This window comes from Miniopterus schreibersii, assembly GCF_964146895.1.
Source record: "Miniopterus schreibersii genome assembly, chromosome: 5".
In the NCBI taxonomy this organism is placed as follows: domain Eukaryota; kingdom Metazoa; phylum Chordata; class Mammalia; order Chiroptera; family Miniopteridae; genus Miniopterus; species Miniopterus schreibersii.
In genome coordinates this window covers 25,663,290-25,686,413 of record NC_138106.1, presented here as the reverse complement: position 1 = coordinate 25,686,413, position 23,124 = coordinate 25,663,290, and the positions used below count along the sequence as shown (strand labels likewise).

Sequence of the window (23,124 nt, the reverse complement as noted above, 5' to 3'; positions counted from 1 at the left end):
AAAAACCTCTTCATGGAGACAGAGCAACAGCTGGGGAGGTCCCAGTTATCACTCTTATAAGCCCAGGTGCCCTCTTGTGCCCCTCAGTCCGCAAATACCAGCATCACCAGTTGCAAAGAAACACAAAATTTAAATGAGAATGAATTTCACACTTGAGGCAACAGGCAGCTTTACATTTGGATATGACATTCAGAGCTATGTAAAAATACTACTTTGCATACAGAGTACTGAACACTTTCCCTTGGAAACCAACTCATGTTCTGTGTGCCAGGACCAAGGGAAAACTGGCAACGTTGACTGGCAGAGTCTTTCATTTAAGTCACAGAATTCCAAGGAGGAATATAATTTCCCCCAAAGCATTTTGTATGAAGAAAGGAGAGTAAACCTTTGGGGATGGGCTACAAGCACCTACAATGAGAGAAATATACCCTTTGAAAGACGGAGAAACTGTAATTTTCCCCAAATTGGTAGTGAAAACGACTAAGAAAATTTGCAAAATCATACTAACATAGCACAATTCACCAGATTATCTTTTTTTTTTTTTAAGGTTCTTGGAAAGCAATATAGGGATTTTTAAAAAATGAATTGCCATAATAAGAGTTCCTAGTTATTGAGGATCTACCATACAAAGACTTGTGCAGCTGTTTTTACAGTCACCCTGGTCCTCACAACAATCCATCAACATAGGGATTGCTATTCTAATTTGAAAGAAGGAAAATTAAAGGAAATGGATATATAATTCACCAGAGGTCACATTCAAAATACATTTTAGTGATTTAAATAGTTTTGATTTAAACAATTTTATTGCTGGTTTTTGCTTTCGTCTACATTTGCTATTTTTCATTTTTTGCTGGCTCTGTGAACATATTTAAGTCAGAATTATTTAAAAACGAACACAGACTCCTCTAGACTTTTCTTATCTCCCCCATCTTTTTTCTTTCACCGGGTAATTCTCAAAATCCCTCTATTCCCCATTCAGATATTATTTTTTATTTATCTTCTTATTCCCAAACTCTCACTCAACCAAACTTCAAGGTCACGCTCCTTGAAACCAACATTTGGATTTTGGACAATGAAAACATCCTAAGTGGCACACCTCTGATTGGCTCTCCAGTTAGCAAGCTAATTTGCATAGATTCAGGAGGTAACCTGCCTTCCTTTGAAGACATCCTTCTGTACCAAATTTCTTTACCAGCATGCACACTGCCACCACCCTCTCATTTCACTGTTGTCAATGACACGAGTGACTGTTTATGTCTATCTGTTTCAAAAAACAAGAATTTAAGGTTGGTAAATAGGACAGAATTTTAATACTATGTCTTCTTTTCAGAGCAGATGCATTTTAATTCAGGTAACTAAAAACCAGTCAAACTCTTTGACCTCAAAGCTGACATGCAATTAATCTTAAATAAGTTATTAATATTCTTTGTAAAGTTTTAAAAGGCATTTCTAAGGACTAATAAAATTATTAAAATGTGAAAAATTAGCCCTGAACAGATGAGTGAGATATTTTCCTATCTTGTCAGGTGGATAATGTTCTTGAATACTAAGTGGGCGGAGATGTGCCATTTTGCAAAGGGTGGCTTTTGCAAACATTTGCATGGCATTTGTGAAACCATTCATCATCTAATGTATAGCCTTTTCCTTTGTTTTCAACCAAAATGGTCTTACTTTCATTTTCAAAAATCGAATATCGAAGAGAAAAAATAGTTTATAAAAATCCAAGACAGTGCAATATTAAAACTGCACATTAGATACCATAAAAACACATAATTGAAGATTGCTGGCAATAATAATTTAAGAGACTAAATATAACTGAGATTGGCTTTTTTACCATTTCCACAGTACTGTAATATTTAGGTGGAGATCACTGTTTCCCCTTAAAGAATTTTCTAAGTTTGAACAAGATAATAGAGGTCAATGCTTTGTAAAGCATAAAATATTAAACAATTTTATCAGGATATGATAATTAGAGCTGTAAATCAGACTGCTTGATCACATAGTTTAAATTACAGGCATTCTCTACAGAAATGCAAACATCTACATAATCTACGTAGGGGCATGTTAGCACTATCATATTGCATTCTCTTAAATTAAAATTAAAATTTAGCAACACACAGTTGAAATATACAGTGGAGATCTGTCAGATTCTATAGTATAATGTAATGTAATTTCTTGGTAATAGCTGACACACATTATCCTTGTGGGAATACATGAGCAATTTCAATGATATTACATAACTTCTTCCTCAAGATTTGAAAAGTTTTAGACTGAGCTTCCAAAACACATTAATTATGTGGAGACTCTCACAAAGGCAGACATGCAGGAAGTCTGATATCTTCGCTGCTGTGCTAAAGTGAGGCACGTTAAGTGGTCTGCAGGCTTCCTTCCCTTCTCTATTTTCAGACAATTGATTAATGATGGCACAGAAACACAGTAAGATCCACAGCATCTTAAAATAGCAGAAGGATTTTATCCCGCCAGTTTCTTGGGCCTGTCATTTTTATTACAGAAAAAAGCAAATGCACAAATCTCAAACTTAGCATCACTATTGTCTCTGAAGCCAACAGGCAGTCATTTATTCCAACTTGGAAGTAACTATTATGATCAATCAGGCATTTAAAATTGAGCCACTTCAAACTGTTGGAAAATTAATACACATATTTCATTTGATTTTACCTTCATAGTCTATCTCCTTTTGGGCCCAGGAGATAGGAATGATTAGTAATATAGTCACAGACAGCTTCCTTCAATATGTTCTTAGAAAATAGACTATGTTAGGAAGTTACAAGGTAATTATACATTGTTGTGCTATCATTGTAAGACACTTCCTAATTTTAAAGATGCTAAAGTGTCCAAAAACTGTGACTTAGAATATATAATAGAAATATTGTGTATATGGTGGGTGGGGGGGGGGGGCGAGTAGGAGACAAGTTAAAACTTCACAACAGAAAAATTCAGTGAGTGAACAAAGTTATTTCTCCAAGTATCTATCAGCACAATTATTTAAATATATTCTCTACAAGTTTTATGTGAAGGCAAATCTTCTAGGTATTTGACTTTATTTCAACATTAGTAACTCTCATGGATTCTGAATCCTCCTTATCATGTGAGTGAGAGGGACCAGGAGTAAGATTCATCAAGGGGCAAATGACAGGGGCTGGCCACCAGGGTGGATAATGTAACTTGAAGAGGCAAAGAATATTTTAAACGTTCTGTTGACAGGGGGAAAAAAGGGCTAATTAATTTGGTTCCTGCATTGCCAAGCTATAGGCTATGGGTGTTATTTTTACTTCCTTATTTTCCATTCATTCTTTAATCTCAACCTGTATGTCATCCCCTTTCCACTGAATGAGTATTTTTCAAAAATTACCAAGTTTTAAATCACAAGTTCTTTGCTTGCTCTTTCTTTCTTTTCCGTTTTAAGTAGCATATAAGACAATGATGATCCTGTTTCTCTGGAATTAAGTCTCTGAGCTCTCCTATTTCCTTTTCACCTTTTCCCACCTTTCTAAAGCAGGAGTCACAAGCACAGGTCCCAGAGCCAGGCCAGCTGACACACAGGAGAAAGCAGGCGGAGTCTCAGCACGGGAATGGCCAGGGTGTGGGTGGGACTGTGACCAACTGGAAAGTGGCTGCCCCCAACCCCCAGGAGATTTGAGCTAATTTATTCCCACACAGGAAAAGGGGCCCAGTGTTCCTACATCTTCTGATATTTGAAATATCTAATCACTTGTTTTAAAAGGAATTTACCTGCTCTGCAAAACACATCTGCAAGTCAAATTCAGCTCTCAGGCTGCCCGTTTGTAACAGCTGCTCTAAATAAATCTTTCTCTCATTTGCTGGCTTCCCTTTCTCTACACCCTCCTAAATGTAAGAAATTTAGCAAGTTTCTGCCCGTAGCCTCCGGGCTCTCACGTTTAGTGTCTTCTCAGTCATCTCATCCAACCCATCTCTGTGTTGATGGGTCTCACATCTATCCTACTAACTTGCCTTTAAGTTCTTAGGATGTGATTTTCCAGCAAATACTTGTTGGTGCTTGTCCTGCTCAGAACGCCTCAAGCTGTAAATACCAAATAACTGTGAAGCTTCAGTCATTCATTTCCCACATCTATTCACTAAAACCTGTGACTTGGGTTCCAATCCTAACTCCCTCACTTACTAGCATGTGGCCTTCGGTAAGTTACTTTACCTCTCTATGCCTCACTTTTCCTACCTGGAAATGAGGATAATAGTAGTCCCTACCTTACAAGGTTAGCATGAGGATTAAATATTGATTAGATAGCAGAATAAAAATGGAATTTTTTTTTTGTTTTCCTAAATTTGCAGAAGAGACCTTAAATCAATGTGTGATAAATAATTTATTCAGATCTTGCTAAAGGAGTGTTAATCTAGTTTTGTGATTCTTAGCTGTTCAATCACTTATGGGTATATAACAAGTGGTATGGATTAATTTTTAAAGATTGGTAGAGATTTTCTTTAAGGAGTTTTTTTTTTAATTGAGTATAATTAACTGAATATAATTATGTGCTAAATGCCCTTCCAAAGGTATAAGATGTATTAACCTATTTAATCTTCCTAAGAATCTGATGAAATAAGTCCTTTATTAGCCCCATTGTAGAGATGATGAAACTAAGGCTCATTAGGAACATACCAAACGTAACAGGGAGCCTAAGTGGAGAAGCCAGAATAGGAGGTCAGGCAGTCTGGTCCCGGTTGCAGCAATTCGTGACTGTCCTAGATACTGTCATTGGAGTTGTCGGGGACTGCTGCCTTCCTCCCCTTCTCACTGAATGCTTTCCCTGAACCTTAAGTCAAGTGTAGAGGGTGTTGGGAGAACCACTCTGAGATCTTGATATAGGCCATCTGGACATTGGGAGACTCATGCGCTGGTATCAGACCCACATTTGAAGATGAAACACCAGAGAGTGGAACTTCCCTCGGTGACAAAGTACAGGAGCACCTTTCCCACAGGTTACATGCCAGCCCCATAGATGGCATCTTGGAAGGGGACCGATGAAGAAAGGGTTAAAGGACAAGAGCAGCGTGGGGATAAAGTGCCCATCTCTGAACTTGAGTTAGACCTGGGCTTGGCAAGAGAACAAGCTTTAAACTGAATTTGAAATTAAAGTTTTGATTAGAGAGAGCGATCCTTATTAATGGGCTCATACAATAAAAATTGAGAGTGACAGAAAAGTCATGGGATCTTTCTGGGACTTCATCCAGAAGCAGGAAAAAAACAAATCAACCATGCGGCTGAGCAGAGCAGAGAGGCGATGATGTTCCGCACATTTCGGCTGAGACCACAATCATTTGCTTCTCAACAACTTTTAGATCCCCCCTTGTTACTTCCAAAACAGGGCTCCATTCTCTGATGTGGCACCCAGGACTTTTCACCCTTTGACCCTGATTCTATCTCTTTTATCTTCATCTCCCATCACATCCAAAGCTAAATCCAGTCGTACTCCAACGGTATACACAAAATGCATGTGTATCATTTCACACCATTAGGCCATTCACTGCTCACGTTAGTCACCCTGCCTGCCAGGAGCTTCATTCAAGCCCACCTTTCAAATTTCTCTCATTCTTTGAGGTTCAGCTGATATCCCACCTCCCCAATGAAGCACTCAGGGATTTCCCCAAATGGGGTTAATAGCAATTTCCTATCACATATCTGTTATCCTCTTTCAAAATATAATTAAAATCAGTGGTTTATAAACCTTGTCATCCACTAAATTGTGAATAAATTCCTTGAAGGTAGAAAGACATTTTCTCTTTGTTAGCATTCCATATCGCATTTAGCAAATGATATGTACACAGAAGGCTCAATAAACAATAGTAAAATTAAAATTTAATGAATATTGTGACCTAAAACCTTTTTTATCTTCAAAGAACTGTGCAAAAGTCTCAGGACAAGCTATACCATATGGACCTTTTAAAGGTGTAATGTGTAGTAACCTATTTAATCCTCATAGGAATCTGATGAGACAGGTCCTTTTTCAGTCCCATTTTACAGATGAGGAAACTAAGGAAAAATAAGAACTTACCTAATGTAGCAGAGAACCTAAGTGGAGAAACATAGATGGTCAAGAGTTGTAACATCTTTGCTTTAAACAAAATAATGATATCTGGACACAGTCATATCAAAAAGCAATTTAGAAAACTAAAATATTCCACATGTCATACTGATCCTTATATTTAAATATCAAGGAATTATGGCAGTAGAATGAATATATGCCAAACAAGTAAAAATAAGGATTAAGTCATGAGTAGATACAAATTTCACAGCACAGTGGGCCATGGCCCCAACCAGTAATGCACAAAGGGTATGTATGCACGTGTGTGTGTGTGTGTGTGTGTGTGTGTGTGTGTGTGTGTGTGTGTGTGAAAGGTGTGTGCACTGGGCAGTAGAACTTCTGGATGACTCAATTTCAGGAAAAACAATTTATTTTGTGCTCTGCCAGATATTCAGTTCAGGGCTCTGGAATCAAGCAGCAAGAACAGTCACGGATTGCTGTAGACAGGAAGAGGGCTATATTTACCAACATACAAAAAGAATTTTAGACAGTGAAGATTGGGAAGCCCTATAAAAACAAAAAAGACAGACCACTCGGCATCTGCAGAATGCAAAAAATAATTCTTCTGGTCATTATTTATGAGAGATGATGAACAGGACTTACAATCACCTACCAATTTACAGCATCTGTCACCAGGCTCGGTCCAGCTGGACAGGCAGGTACACTGGCTAGTCACGGTCCCACTGAGAACTATTATTACTGATGTGATACAGCAGACAGCTTAGGCTATGGAAGCAGGTTGGACAAGCTGCATCCACCCAAAGAAAAAGCACCCTCCTTCCATCTTGAAGTTGAGCATAGGCTGTTATAGCACTTGACATTTCAACAACACCCTTGGCTAAAATCTACAAATGTGAGGCCAAAAAAAGAACACCCTTAATCAAACTTTTTGACTATTCAGTTTTTCTTCCAATGGAATCTTAATTTTCTCTATTTTCTTTAAATTTTACACCAGGCAGCTACAATATTTAATATTAACAACGATTGCCTTCTTTCACGAATACGTAGTGTTTCTATGAACGTTACTGATTATCTAGTCCTCAATTACTAACTACATATGTTACCTTGGATAAGTTACTCTATTCTTTCCAGATTCAGTTTCCTCATTGGCAAAATGGGGGAAACCCAACTTAATTAACTGTCCTGAGGATTAGCTGAGTGAGTTGGTGGAAACCACATAGCACGGTGAACACAGAATAGGCACTTAATCACTCGGCTCACATGAGTGTTGGATAATGTATGGTCACTGCACAGCCTATGCCTACACTTACCATTTAGTGTTACCTAGTGCACACTGCATTGTATATTATTATATAAATATTACATATCACATATTACGCAGGTGAATCCCTTCCTTTTTGTTATAGAAACTAAGAGCCAGATATATTTATTCACTTTTCTAAGGCAGTTCTATTATATTTAAAAGAAAAAAACCTGCATACATTAGAGGGGAATACAGAAATACATATATCTATAATCCTGAGAGGAAGCTAAATAGTCATAAAACATCATCCTTGTCTGATGTTGTTAGTCTTCTATTCCTCTGAAAAGCTTCTTTTGAAAAGTGCTTTCAGAAATGGAATAGATACTAAGGAAGTTTTGCCACTGATCTTGTCTTAAAAGCCCTGACAATTCAATTCAGTTCAGTGTAGGCTACTGAATATTTTTCAGTACCATAAATTGTATTTCTCATGTATTTTTTTACTTGGTGGATTGTTTCTATGAAACTTTAATCCCAAACTTCTTTACTAAATTGTTAAGAATGTTCTTTAATTGACACTAGTATATCTTTAATGAGCATCCTTTGTATATCAAGAGCTGGGGAATGAAAAAACAAATGATAGCTTTAATCATGTGCAAACAGCAATTATATAACAGCATTATTGGCGGTGCTCTGGAAAGAAGGGATTTAGTATTTTTGGTTTTGGGTTAGTTTCCATATACTGAAAAATAAAAATCCCTGAAGAACTTTAACAGGCAATAAAAATGGACAGAGGAAAAAAATCATTAGTGGGAAGATTAATGAACAATAGCACTCCATTTAAAAGCACAGGGTGCTTGGGGGAATGACTAAAGCAAATGGGGTGTGTGTGAAAATAGTCAGTGATCTTAGGAACAGAGAGATGATGGGTCTTTAGGACCCAAAACTCTTTATAGAGTTTTGACTTCATCATGTAAAGCATTAGCAGGTCACTGAGGATTATCAAGTAAGAACAGGATTAACTTCAGTTTTAAAGATGTAACTGAGACATTATAGGTAATAAGAATTCTGGAAAGAGCAGCTCTTGGGCCCCTTTTCAATGGCTATGTGCCAAAAAAAGACAGCTAATTTGAATATTAGCTGTTTGAAAACAGAAGACAACTATCCTGAAGACCAGGTCCACACAACTCCTCAACTAAATGCCTCTCCATCACTGCTGCACGACTCCCTTCCGTTCCCACACACGATGGAGAGATGAGCTCATTGGCAATGACATACCCATCAGTCCTCAAACAGATCCCTATTTAAGAACAGAATTTGCACAATGGCTTTTTGAAAGGCCTGTCACTACTTCAGTGTCGCCTCTCCAAGGCACTTCTCTGTGGGAGCTGACATTTTGCTGACACTTCATCAGGCTGGACTGCCTGCTGAGAACCAGATTGGTGAGGGACATGCATCTCACTGCTGGAAAGGATGGGAGATGTATTATTTAAATACAATTTATCTTCCAGCAACTTTAAAAATCTAATCTAGGGTTGCTTCAGAGAGGTTCGAAGCTACTACTGCATCTCACCTCTTTGCGTTTGGTGATGTTTAAAACTTTTAAATATTCTTCTAATAATCTTCTGTTTGTTTTGTTTTGTTTCACATGTACTCATTTTTTTCTGCCTTAGATAACTGCCTTCTTTTTTACAACAGTGTGTCATAAAGAAAATGCCAGCCCTGGTTTATAGTAGGTGTGTTACAGGTAGTTGGAATACCGTTTACAGGTCATTTAAGGGAGCAAGTGGTTCCCCCAGGTTTGAGTCAGTGCTCCAACCATATGAATTACAGAGAGAGAGAGGAGCCTGTCTACAATAAAGCCTCCAACACTTTTTGTATATTTTTTGAATCTTGAAGCAGCTGAGCTAAACAATTGATTGTTTTAAAAATGAAATAGACTAAATAAATAGTGAACTTTTTGTTGGTTGGAACCATTTATTTCTTGGTTAATTTAATTCAACTCATTATCTGTTTAGAAACAGCTAAGTAAAAGAGACACCTAGAGAGTACGAAAAAAGAAAGTGAAATTAAGAAATCATTCTGTGTGTTCAGCATGCAATATGATACCAGCCAGTGCTAGACTGGAACAGTTAGTAACAGCTCAGGAAAACCAATTGTTAAGTTTTCAGGGACTTTTGTGAATCAGTTGACATCACATTGGTTACCTGAAGTCATCAAGGTGGGAATATTGCACTGTGGAAATTGGCAAATGCTACAAATGCAGGTTTTTATATTTCAGAGACCCAGTTGCTTAACATTTACCAGCTTACCTCTACAGAAGGTTTCCACCTGTGTTCAGTATGGTTTTATGATATTTAGTGATGGTTCACCATCCTTATTTCATTATGATTCATCATTTCATGATATTTGATCATATGATGTTTAAAGCATAAGCTGTATTTGTAATTAGTTTCTCCCTTCTAGTGTTTTCTCTCTTATTTCCTTTCCTTCAGTAGTGGAGGGGCCTATTTTGTAAATGCTCATAAAAATATGGCAGAATTCAGAGAAGTAATAACAAAATGACTGAGGGATAGAAAACGGAACTTCTGACGAGAGGGAAATGAAGTGTTCACAGAGAGCATTGCAGGCACACCTTGTTTTATTGCTCTTCGCTTTACTGTGCTTTGCAGATAATGCCTTATTTTACAAACTGAAGGTCTGTGGCAACCCTGCATTAAGCAAGTCAATGGACACTATTTTCCAACAGGCTCTACTAGTGCTTAGCATTTTTTAGCAATAAAGTATGAACATTTTTTAGACATAATGCTCTTGCACGCTTAAAAGACTAGTATAGTATAAACATAACTTTTATATGCACTGGGAAACTAAAAAAATCATGTCTTGCTTTATTAAGAAATTTGCTTTATTGTGGTGTCTGGAACTGAACCTGCAATATCTCCAAGGTATGCCAGTACTATGTTCTTTTACGTGTGTTTTTTAAGTTTTTTGGTGCTGCCAAGCAATGTTTAATATTCATATCATGTGAAACAGATGAAAATAACTGTAACAATAAAGAGCAACAAGTTCAATTAGACTGAAGGAAATCTCTTCCCTACTTGGGAACAGGTAAGCCCACCAGACAGTATTTTAAGGATAGACAATTATTTTACTTGGATATTTAATCAGTGATTGGTCTGAAGATATTAATTTTCTCCTTTGGATTGTTAAGGGGGAAAATGTAAAGTTGTAAATATGGGAAAGACCAAAATGTACAAAGGAGAAAACTACTCAGCCCCAGTCCAACCATCTAGAGATGGCACTGTTCCCAACTGCTGTCCTTTCTGATCAGTCTTCCACAGACACACACAGGTGCATGTTCTAACAAACTTGGAGCATTCTTTATATAGACCACTTAATGCCAATTTAATGTCAATTCTCCTGACATTACACATGAATCTAGATGGCCTCTGAATAGTCTACTAATGTGATATAGAATTTGTTAAATTATTCTCCTTCTGGTGGATATTTAGGTTGTTATTATTTTGTATTTTATTATTATAAATAATGGTGAGATAAAGAAAAAGCTGAGACCATTTTTCAAATTATCTGGTAAAACTCCTGATCTATAGGGTGAAACTGCCCTCTTCCGAGATGGCACTTTCTTATTCAGGGTGTGAGAGTGTCTATGAAGCCTCAGCCATTACCACCCTCAACGCTGGTTAGGGAGTGGGAAAAAAATACAACCTATCATAAAACAGAGAGTCTTCTAACAAAGTGAAATAAAACCCTGTTTTAAAAAAGAATTATTTTCCCCAAGTAATTGTATTTATAACTTTTAAAAATTAGAATTTACATAAAGCTATCTTTAGAAATTGCTATTTGATCCCTCCTGCCTCTAAAACATACTACCTTGTACAACTTATACACATTTTTACAGTTCATTATGCAGAATGACTAGATTTTAAAATTCTGTAAGCATCATAACAGGATATTTAGAGAAATGTATGCTTTTCTTGAAACATAAGCCCCTTTCAAATGCCATACATTCTTTGAGGAGTATGCATGAAGCATTTTTAGTAAGTCCTATCCTTTGGTTCCATTCATTTTATGAAATATATTATTATCATGATTATATAATTTGTGCTTTGTGCCTATGTGTGTAAAATTAGATAATAGCGCATAACACAAAAATTGAACTGGATGGACTAGGAGTTGGGGAATATTTTTGCTTATTCAATTCAATACATTAGCTCATATATCAGGCTGCCAACAAAATTAAGACACTATTACTTGTCATCAAAAATCTCTCAAGACTATCATGGTATTTTCTACTGAGGTTTTTAAAATCTAGAATGGAAGAGAGTTGTAACATAATTATTACATTAGTATTTTAAAGAATGAACAGTTTATCTTTCTCTTCACCAGTTTTTAAATAGTCTATTTATATCACGTTGACAATTGGAACAGTATAAACTTTATCAGTATCTGCTTAATAATTATTCCATTAAAGTTGAGTAAGAAAATGTCACTTCACTGTGGAAACAGTGAGTAACTACCTTTTGAATATGTAAATTCTTACCTTTAAGCTTTTTTTTTTTTTTTTTTAAAGCAAACAAGTAGGTTAGGGATAGCCAACTGCTACAGCAGCACACTTTTATACTGTTTGAAGTGCTTGTCAACAGAGCCAGAATGACAGTCCTAAAGGAAAAACTACTTAGTGATATCCAGAGATATCATTGGGCAAGGACCCTGTCCTATTGCTCGGGCTTGAGGGCTATCCCGAGGGGCAGCAATGCATTCTCCAAATGGCCAGATGATTAGCTAAGTGCTAAATACCATCCTGGCATTACATTTTATATGTACAGCTAGGCTTCTGGTTTTATTCGCTTGCTGGTTTATAGAAAGTTGTAAGCACTGAAAGCTAATTCAAGTCACTATTTGCCCCTCATAAAATCATAAGTCATCACAAACAATACTCATGCTAACCTTTATTAGACATATTTAAAATAGTAATGTAAAAATAATATTGTAATAACTATGGATGGTGTCATATGGGTACTACACTTATCAGGGTGATCACTTTGTAAGTTATATACACATCTATTCAATATATTGTACACCTGAAACTAATGCAATATTGTATGTCAACTGTAACTGAAAAATCACACCCATCCAGGCCACAGCTTCCCGGGAGTTCTCGTAGAGAAGGGAGTACAGGCAGGGTTAACAGAGGTAATGTAAGAATCGCAAGGGGGAAAGGAGCTAGCGGGGTATTATTTCTACTGGCTCTTTGAAACATTCATTTTAATTAATGACTTTTTATCAGTCTATAATCTGCTTCCACTTTGATAAGAATTAAAAACATAGTCTGATTCTTTAGAGTACCACTTTATAACTTTAAAGACTCTAGTAGATTTGTTGCAAAGGTGGCTGCAGCCCCATCTCCCAGCTTGCAGGTCTCTTGCAATGAGATTTTGCTCTTCCTCTCATCAGGAGGTAGAATCTCTCTCTCCTCGCCTTGAATCTGGCTGGCCTTGTGGCTTGTTTTACCCAGTAGAATGTGGCAGATGTGTGGCTTCTGAAGCTAAGCTTCTGATACTTTATGGCTCTTACCTTCACACTTTTGGGACACTCCTTCTTGGACTGTTGTCTTGAGACTCCCACGCGATGAGGAAGCCCAGGCTAACCTGTGGAAATGCTACGTGCAGGAAAGACTGGGTCCCCTGGCTGGGAAGGCCACTCAGGCCCACTTCCCAGACCATCTACCGGCCAGAGCAGCCGCCAGTGGCTCCAGCTAAGACCAGCAGGAGAACCATCTCATCAACCCCACAGGATCAAAAGAAATAATAAATCATTGTTTTAAGCCAAGTATCGGAATGGTTTGTTATACAACAATAGATAACTGAAAGATGGGCCCTAACAAAATAGCTCATAGAGCAGTTAGGGAAAAAAAGCATTTATAAAGCTAACAACTTTATTGACTCGTCGGTTACCTTCTCTAGGTTAATGACTTACGTATGGTGCAGGCTTTTCCTGTGTAACCAGGAGGGCAGTCACAGTTTCCAGTGTTTTTGTGGCACTGACCTCCATTCTCACAGGGTCCACAGGAGAACTGGCACTCTGGTCCCCAGAGGCCATCAGGGCAGGCTTGTGAAATAAAAAGAGAGAAAGAAAGGAGCTAAGGCTTGTAACAAATCAAGATGGTCCCAGATTTTTGCTGTTGCCTGAGTGAGTTGGAAAAGTGTTGCGTGTGTGTGTGTGTGTGCGCGCGCGCGCAAGTGCGTGTGGGTGTGTATGTGTGTGAGTGCAGGTGTGTGCCACTGGGCTGCAACAAAGAAACATGTGAGCAGCCTCCAAGGATTTATAGCACTTCCAAAAATATTCCCTGAAGAAATCAACATGATGCTGTATCTTGTCACTTTGGAACACAGATATAGAGGTGGGCTTTTTGCTGAAAATGTGGTTTTTCAGACAGTAACAATGGGAGCAATTTTGATATATGTCTTTGGAGGCAGTTGCACAGAACAAAACCAGAAAATGAGATGTAATTTGTAAAGGTAGCATAGGAGGCGCGGTGCTGGGGAAGCTGTCCCCAAATGGTTACCTGAATCCTGTTCTCCTAGTCTCTGCGTCTATTGTAAGCCGGAATAGCCACCTCAGAGGTTTGTAATTTGTGTATTTTATAAGAGCATACATTGTATAAAGAGGAGAAAGTGCTGCTTTGTTGAATGCCCTTTGAACAGAAAAGACGGCTGATGCTGCAGGGACCACTCGGGGCTTAGTTAGAGGCTTCAGCATATGTCCTACCATCAAAACCACTGGAATTAGAAACCTGGCAGAAAGCATTCTTTTAACCCAGGAACAACAGTGAAACTTTTCTAAACATATCACAATTGTGGGAAGAGACATCAGTCCAAGTTGGCCTAAAAGTATCTTCTTTCATGGGCAGAGTTTCAATGAATAGCAGAATTATTCAATTTTCTGGGATGTTTATACGTTTTCTGGCTATTAACTGTTGATCACTTACTCTGTGCCATGCACTTTACATACATTAGCTCACATTTGCATAAAAATTACTATGTGACACAAGCACAACTTTAGCTTCATTTTAAATAAGAAAGTGGGGCTTGGAGAGGTTAAGAGATTTACTCTGGGTCATGTAGCTCAGAAGGAGCAAAGTCAAACTGAACCCAGATCTCCTGGCTCCTGCAACTGGTGCTCTCGGGCACTACACCAAACTTATGCTGCAATACCAACTACTCAGCACCTGTCAAGTCAGTTAACCAGGAGACACACCACAGTTCAGATTTGAAGTTCATTCAGTGTGGACCTATTGTAACAGAAATCTGTCCTTATTACCTTATTATAATGACATACGGGTTGAATGAACCTCCTTAGAGGGACTCAGGGGGCAGCTGGGCCAGAGCCCTCCACATTCAGAGGTCTGCCTGCAGCTGGGGTCCAAAAATGCCCCAGGCTACAGACTAATCAAAACAAAAACACTGGCTGGATTTTTTTTCCCCCCTCTCTCCTTTTTGCTCTTTCACAGATTTTTCTGCTCTTAAAAGTCATTGCTGATGGGCTAAATGGGTCCTGGTGCTGATTGTGGAGAGCACCGTTCATTAGTGCCATTGAAACAATTTGCCGTCTTTAATTAACTATTCATCTGCAATCTAGACACAGGGATGGAGTCATGATTCTTGAAGATATGTCTGGTGCTAGGAGCACTTGGGCCACTTCACTCTTGAAAAGGAGAAAGAAAAACAGGCCTGATTTTCATTGTGCACATGTCTGGGAGAGCTCCTTTTGCCTTGATTTCAGCTGCCAATCACGGTGATTCCATTCATCCACCCTGGTCTGATTCATAATTTCATTCTGTGGCTAGACAAAATTATTAGAATTGGACAAAGTTATCTGATTGAAAAATAATATGTTTTCCTGAGATTATGGTGACCTCTCTATTTTTGCTGATTTACATATACTTTCAACTCATTTTCCTTCACAGTGGGAATCTCAGAAGCATTTCCCAATATATTCAGTGGCTGCTTTAAGGGAATGTTATCAGAATAAATTAAATTTACCCAGGTGTGTGTATGTGGTATTGTCATCTCACGCATTGCCTTCCAGGGCATGACTTCTCTAGTGGAGAAACGACTAAGGGGCTGACCCTAGCCTTAAAAATCAGTGAAAGCAGGAAGAGGTTTAGAGATTGGCATGGGATCCTCTCTTATACCATAGAAAATACATTTGTGTAATGTCAGGCTTCTGTCTCCCCAAGTTCTTTTCCCCATTGCTTAGAAAGTCACAGTCCTGTTCCCGAAATAGCCCTTGCTCCACAAAATCTAGATGGACATTGCTGCTTACACACTCCCGTTCCACAGCCTCAGGATGACCTGGCAGACCTAGAATACTCTCCCTCCCTTTTAGTCACCTCTCACAGGCCCTGCGACTCTCAGAAGATGATCATGCAAGGAGCACGTGTAACACTCAGGGCTAAAGACAACTCCAGACCCAGAGCCCGTCTCTGTAAGTGGACCCAACAGTATGAAGGCTTTCTTTCAAACCCTTCAAATCTCCTGATTTTAAACAAGATTGGCCTTTGGATCCCATCAAAGGCAAAAAGTTCACTTGCTGTTAGTTATGATCATTTTATTTGTTATATGTTCAGTCTTGCTATATATTAAAATTTTTAAATGCTGTGAGAATTTCCCCTGAGTAAAATAGTAACAAGTGCTTAATTCAAAATGATAACATGAGAAAAATCTATAAAGAGTAAAATTAAAGATTCACACTTATGTATTCACTTAAGAACACACTTATGGAGTAAGTCCTGTATGTCAGGGTTGTTCTAGGATTTGGGGGACACTTTGGTGAACAAAAGGAACAGATGTCCTCCTCTGGGGCTCAGCTTCTTGCAGGAAGGACAGGCAATAAGTATTAGACATAATAATAATTATAGGATATGTTTAAAGATGATAAGCACTTTGGAAAAATAGCAAAAGTTCAAAAAGACATGCAAGTTGCAGCTTTAAGGAGGGCGGTACTGATAAGGTTCAGTGAAAAGATGGCATAAGACTTGGTGAAAAAATGGAAGAGCTGTGCAGGCACTTTGGAGATTTCCACGAGTCCACAAGCAGAGAGAGCATTACTAAACCTTGGAATACCTTTGTCCACATTTTCTATGCACCTACACACTTCTATCTATATATGCTACTTATAATTGGAATTAGGATGTACATCAACTTTTATATTTATAGATTTATACAAAATTAATTATGTATACTTTGAAATTTGCGAAAGGAACACACTGATAACTGTATTTAAATTTTCCAAAATTTTTCTGTGGTTAGAGTCTTTCAACTGTATGTTTGAATGATCTATCTTTAGATGTAAAGAAAATTATTTTTTAACTCTTAAAGCTAGCAGTGCCCTTGGTTGATTCATTCACCTCAAAGAGGCGATTGGCCAGCATTAACCTTCTTAGAATAAGGTTCTCTGCAATGTGATCTTTCTTCCCTTCCTTGCTCAAGCTGGTAAGGGGACAGCTAACAGCAGAGGCTGAGATGACAAGGTTAAACAACTTTATTGCCCTGTGTCTCAGTTTCCTCACCTGCAAACAGGGGATTAATAAAGCTTACTCCTCTCCTGAGAACAGTGGCAGAATAAATAATTAATGATCATATGGTGCTGAACAAAGGCTGAGCATTGTTATTAAAGAAGAAAGAAAATTTATCATCAGACTGTACCTTGCTGGCATCTGTTGCCTTGGTAACCGGATTTGCAGGTGCAGCTGCCATTTTTGGCGCTGCATTCCAGGGTGTTCTCCTCCACACACTGGCATTCTGACGAGCAGCCAGCTCCGTAGGTCCCCTTGGGACAGTCTGCAAGCAGATGGAGGTGAACCATTACCTGAAAGCCACACCTTGTGTGTTTTTCACATTGTTAGTGCACAGGCATGTAGTTCTGCAGGGCCTGATTATGGGGAAAACAAGGGCTCATCCTAACTGCCAAACGAAAAAACCCCAAAAACAAAAACCAGGGAAAAAAATGTCTTTCAAAACAGGCAATTCATTTGCTTTTTGGCAACTGGATGTGAACAGTGAAGCCTGAACTACTTAAAAGGCTTTGGGGCTTCCCGGAGAGAAATTGCTTCTCAATGTCGTTCCATTGGTGCCTATAGTTAATGTTCTCCAAGGCCTGCAAAGGCCTGCCAGGCCCCATATTCATCCTGACACAGCATGGAGAAGATGGACAAGCATTGAGGTGAAGCTCACCATTGTTTTCCTTCCCTTTCATTATATGGTAATCGGAAATAATTTTACATCGTGTAGATAACACATAACTTTCATCGTAACAGCAGCATTATCTTGCCCACATCTTTGGCAAATGGTGCTTGCCTTTCCTTCACTATTTTTCCCCATGAAATTAGGTTTTACAGATGATAGTCAGCACAGGAATTATCATTTGAAAAAGTCTACCTTTGCATTCAGGAAAGCCCACCCTTAGGTCTCTTTTTGAGGAGTTACTTACAGTAATTCAATCCCCTTTCCAAAATACACCTCTGGCAATTTTTTGCCCCCTTAAGGATGTCCAAGGGATTTATCAAATAAAAGATCCTTCAAGTGCCCTCCAGGCTCAAGGTAATTGTACTATATAGGCTTTGCTAAGAAAGCTGCTTTTAAAGAACAAAATAAGCCATTTGACTTTCTGGTGAATGGAAATTAACATCTTCTAATACCTGCTATTATTAGCAGAGATGATTGAAAGTGGTGGCTACAATGCCACCCTATAGGGGGATTCTTGTCCCTGCCAGGGATAGACAGAGTTACCCCTAAATCGGAACAGAATTATTATCAGGACTCCTTGTTCACTGTTAATATTATTTTATTTGGATGATAAGTTATACTAATCCTTTTTTAAAATATGTCTTTATTGATTTCAGAGAGAGGAAGGGAGAGGAAGAGAGAGATGAAACATCAATGATGAGAGTCATTGATCAGCTGCGTCCTGCGCATCCCCTACTGGGGATCAAGCTCGAAACCCGGGCATGTGCCCTGACCAGGAATTGCATCCCAATCTCCTGGCTCATGGGTTGATGGTCAATCACCGAGCCACACCAGCCAGGCACACTAATCCTTTTTCACCTTTCCTGTGGCTTCTGAGTATTGAGTCCCTTCCCAGACCCACCATCCCCAAGGTCTCTCAGCGACACTGTCTTCCTTGGTGGAGGCCTCTCCTCGTTCATCCCAGAGGATTCCCTTCCCTGGATTGACTTCCATGCCCTTACTCTTTCTGGTTCAGCATGCAGAACAGTGGCTCAGGGGACAGTTCAGGCACAATGGGATGCTTAAATGTGACAGGTGGGTATATTAAGAACATATAACTGAAAATATGCTTAGGGAAAAAAAGGAAAAGTGGCAGAAGTAACTTCTTTTCAGTCCAGTGTCTACTCAGTGTTGTTATACATTGAAATATGTCCTCCAAAAGTTCATATGTTGAAGTCCTTACCCCTAGTATCTCGGAATGTGACCTTATTTATAAATTAAGTCATTGTCAATGTAATTAGTCAAAATGAGGCCATACTGAGGTAGTAGAATGGGACTCTAATCTGAAAAGACTGGTGTCCTTATAGAGGAAATATGGACACAGAGGTACTCATACAGGGGGAACACCATGTGAGGACTGGGGTTGTGCTGTCATGAGCAAAGGAAGCCAGGACAGAGGCCTGGAACTGATGCCTGGTGCCTTCAGAGAAAGCATGGCCTGCTGACACCTAGATCACAGACTTCTAGCCTCCAGAACTTTGGGGCAATAGATATTTGTTAGTTAAGGCACTCAGTTCATGTCTCTTTATTACGACAGCTCTAGAAAACTAATATAGAGTGGCAAACTCAAGCTTCTCAGGGGTAGGCAAGTGGCATTAATAAATGAAGCCACAAGTTTAAGCAAAAAGAGTCTTGAAAAAACTTATATGTGTATATTTTTTCTAAAGATGGTCACATTCAAAATGCTAACTACTGTTATCACCACCACCATCTGCTCTTTAAATATTTGACCAGATGAGTTATGATTTTAATGGGTTCTTTTGCCAAAATATCTAGTATTGCCTTATAAAATATTCAAAAGTTATTATTAAAAAATGGGGTGTATCTTGTTACTTTACAGCAGTGATTTTCAACAAGTGTGCTGCAAGAATTTTTAAAACATGCAATACCTAACTATTTAGTCAGGGGCACTGACCTCTTTTTCTTAGATTGTCAAATAAAAAAATAACAACAACCAACACAACTATCATCCAGTGTGAATGCTTATCTTGAACCATAAATATATAGGTTATATAATAGAGTTGCATCTTACTGGTCACATTGCATAATAAGGTGGAGCCTGATTGGTTAATTCAGAAATCCCTATATACAAGTATAGGCACCTGAATTTTTAAAAAGTCACTTTGGAGCATATTTTTTTGTAAATCAGTAAAAATTATACTTTTTTTTTTTTGGTCACATTGGCAAAATTATGTTTTTTTGGTGTCCTGCAGAATTTTAGTAATTAGTTTATGTGTGCCATGAGAGGAAAACGGTTGAAAATCACTGTCCTAGAGTAACAATAATAGAAATTATGCTGTAATTGTTTCTAGGTAAGCTTTCTTCTCTTGGCATGTTCTTAGAGGCATATGATATTCTGGAACACACCCTCTGCACCTGTATTTTTCTTTCTTTCTTTTAATCCTCACCTGAGTATATATTTATTGACATTTTTAGAGGGTGGAAGGGGGAGAGAGAGAGACAGAGAGAAAGAAAGTATGAGAAAAAGAGACATTGACTGGTTGTCTCTTGTACTTGCCACAACCGGGATCGAACCTGCAACCTAGATATGTGCCCTGACCCAGAACTGAAGCTGTGACCTTTCGGTGTATAGGATGATACTCCAACCAATGAGCCACACAGGCCAGGGCTGCACCTGCATTCTTCACATTTCCCCAGGCCTTCTCCCCATCTCTTCTACGTTGCTAACCCAAGCGAGATCTTTCCTCATGACCCAGATTCAGTTTTCCATGATGCCTTCACTGGCTCTCTCTTTGGAGTAGTCACAACTTAGATTGTTTTCTAGGGGTACACCTTTCATAAAATAGACAAAACCCATGGACATTCAACCAGAAATACAAAATAAAACTGTAAAAGATCTCTGTTATTAAGAAATGGGTCGCCCAGCTGGGCATGGCTCAATGGTTGAGCGTCGACTTAGGATCCAGGAGATCGAGGTTCGATTCCCGGTCAGGGTACATGCCCGGGTTGCGGGCTCAATTCCCGTTGGGGGCGTGCAGGAGGCAGCTGATCAATGACTCTCTCATCACTGATGTTTCTATCTCTCTCTCCCTCTCCCTTCCTCTCTCTAAAATCAATATACATTTTTTTTAAAAAAGGGTCATGGTATTACTGATGTCCACTCAGGAGGGATTTTCAGAGGAGAGCATAGAGAACAGGTAGAGGAGTGTGGTGGAGATTGTTTCAAGCTCACAAGTGGGCAACCAGAGATGCCCTTTTAGTAGAAATCCTGTAAGTTAGTTACTTAACAGGCTGAAGTACTTATTGGTGATTGTTTTCTCACATCTTTTGCAAAATATGATTGATGGTCAAAATGCAAAATAAGCAGCCTGTTATAGAAATTTTAGGGACTGATATTGCTATGCACTAGAACAGAAATAATGGAGACTTTTTCTATTCCTTTTGATATTCAACTCCCATAAAGTGTAAAGCCTCCTTCTAAATGAACTAATAACAAATTTTTCTCAATAATTAAGGTAAACACTAATGAGAAAAAATGTAAAGAATTCATTCACCCAAATCTAGATTCTCTAAAATAAGAAGGCTAAAAAAAGACTAGAACATAAATTATCAAATATATATAAAATATATTTCTTAGTCTCTTCCTTTGGCACTTTTCTGAGCCTCCATGCTTCACACAGAGAGCAAATGTAGTGTCTGTGACTTACTCAGATGACAAAACCTCCCATAGCGCCCTGGCTCACACACACAGGCACCATACACCCTGTGGCAATGGCCGTTGTTGGCACAGTTACATTTCCTTTTGCAGTTCTTCCCAAAAAGTCCTTTTGGGCATCCTAGAGGCAGAAGGACAAACAAAGCAAATATTAACCCCCACGCAAAACTTGCTAGAGCTGTTGTTACATGAAATAAGGAGCTTGGAAAAGGTGAGATGTTTCCAATAAGATTGAACTTAGGCTAGGGAGAAGTTTTAAAAACCACAAATATGATATATTCTCTGCCTAAAATTCTACAATGACTGGACATTGCTGTCAGGTTAAAACTCCAAGCTTAACGAATCTATGAGCCTTTATAATGGCTGACCTCATGTGGCACTAATATCTCCCTGGTGGACTTTTTCTCCACCACCGACCTTCTTTTGGTTCCTCTAATGCACCTCACTCTTACCCTCCTCAGAGCGTGGCAGTGCTCTTGCCTCACACTTTCCCTGTCTCATGCCCCAATTTGCAGGCTTCTGCTTCAGTGCCCCTTCTCTAGAAGTTGCTGTGGCTCACACTGTGTTTTCAACATGTTCTGACCACAAAGCACACATTACCCTATCATAATGCCTGCCTGGCCCAGTGCCTTGCAAACACTTTATACATTTAAATAAATGAATAAATATTATTCAGGGGGTAAGTAACTGGAATGCCAGCAGGAGCCTTCCTGTACCTCTCTGAGAGCGAAATAAACTTGGTTTCCATCTCCCCAGTTCCCTGATCTCTGGGAATCTAATAAACTCCTGATTTCTGGCAATCCCTAAATATTTATATCTTCGTTGACTCTCTGCCTTCAGCTCCTGGACCTCGACAAGCAGTTTCTTTTTTGGCTTTATCAACCCATATAAAAATGTAGCCTTTTCACAGGTTTCCATGAAAAATCCCTCACTGGCATTTTGTGAGTTTTCATCGACCATCTCTTCTCTCCTTTCCTCTCCTCTTTCGCTCCTTTTCTTCTCTGCTTTTCATCTCCTTTCCTCCTGGGTTTGTCCGAGGAGCTCCATTTTTCTTCATTTTATTATGCAGAGCAAATAAATTCTCTCCTGCTCCTAAACCCAAACCTGTACACACAAACTCAACTTTTGGCTCAGTGGAGGAAAATGGCTTTTTTTGTACCAGGATTCTCCCTGCTTTGATCATAGGTGGAGATATAAGTACTGTATCACTATTCTGTTCTACATGTCACCAGTCAAAGCAATTGTATTCTTGTATATCTATAGAAACAGCCTTTTACTTCTTCAGAAAAAGACTACCTTGAAAAATACAGATGCAACCTTAACTTAGTGTATGTCCCATTAGGAAGCTCAAGCCCTTAAAGAGTCCTCTCATGTGAGCAGCACCAGGCGTCCCTACCATGTTCACAGGTCTTCCCATGCAGCCCTGCAGGACACTGGCATTGCCCAGTCAGAGGATCACAGGTGGCCCCATTCTGACAGTCACAGACACTGCCACATGCTTTCCCACCGGACTCTGGCGAGCAAGCTGGGAAGAAAATGGAGAGGCTGAACAATCAGCATGTGGCATACTCACTGCGATACAAACAGGAAAAACAACCTTGTCTTCCTATTAGAATGGATATCGAGTAATTAAAATCTCTGTCATTTGCAGACCTGGGAAGTGTCTCTGGCATGCTCCCACTTTAAATGGCATAATCATTCCTGGGCATTACTGATGCAGCTACTTAAAATGACGGCTGAGGTACTGCTAGGAAGGGTTACGTACAAAATTTTACCTTGTTCCTTAAATTCCGACCCTCACATTTTCAAAGCTTGGAAAATGGGAAGAAAATACAGGAGGAAATGGCATGTATTTTTAACCAG

At 38.9% G+C, this 23,124-nt stretch overlaps 1 protein-coding gene across 1 annotated transcript in view; it reads right to left on the bottom strand.

Moving 5' to 3' along the window:
* Positions 1-23,124, bottom strand: part of LOC308557943 (uncharacterized protein) — a gene marked incomplete at its 5' end in the record, with an annotated part of 483,857 nt that overhangs the window by 64,646 nt on the left and 396,087 nt on the right. The window contains 4 exons of the mRNA XM_081138834.1: positions 13,276-13,407; positions 17,007-17,141; positions 21,254-21,382; positions 22,658-22,786. Coding sequence (XP_080994960.1) covers positions 13,276-13,407; positions 17,007-17,141; positions 21,254-21,382; positions 22,658-22,786 — 525 coding nt within the window. The remainder of the gene's footprint in view (positions 1-13,275; positions 13,408-17,006; positions 17,142-21,253; positions 21,383-22,657; positions 22,787-23,124) is intronic.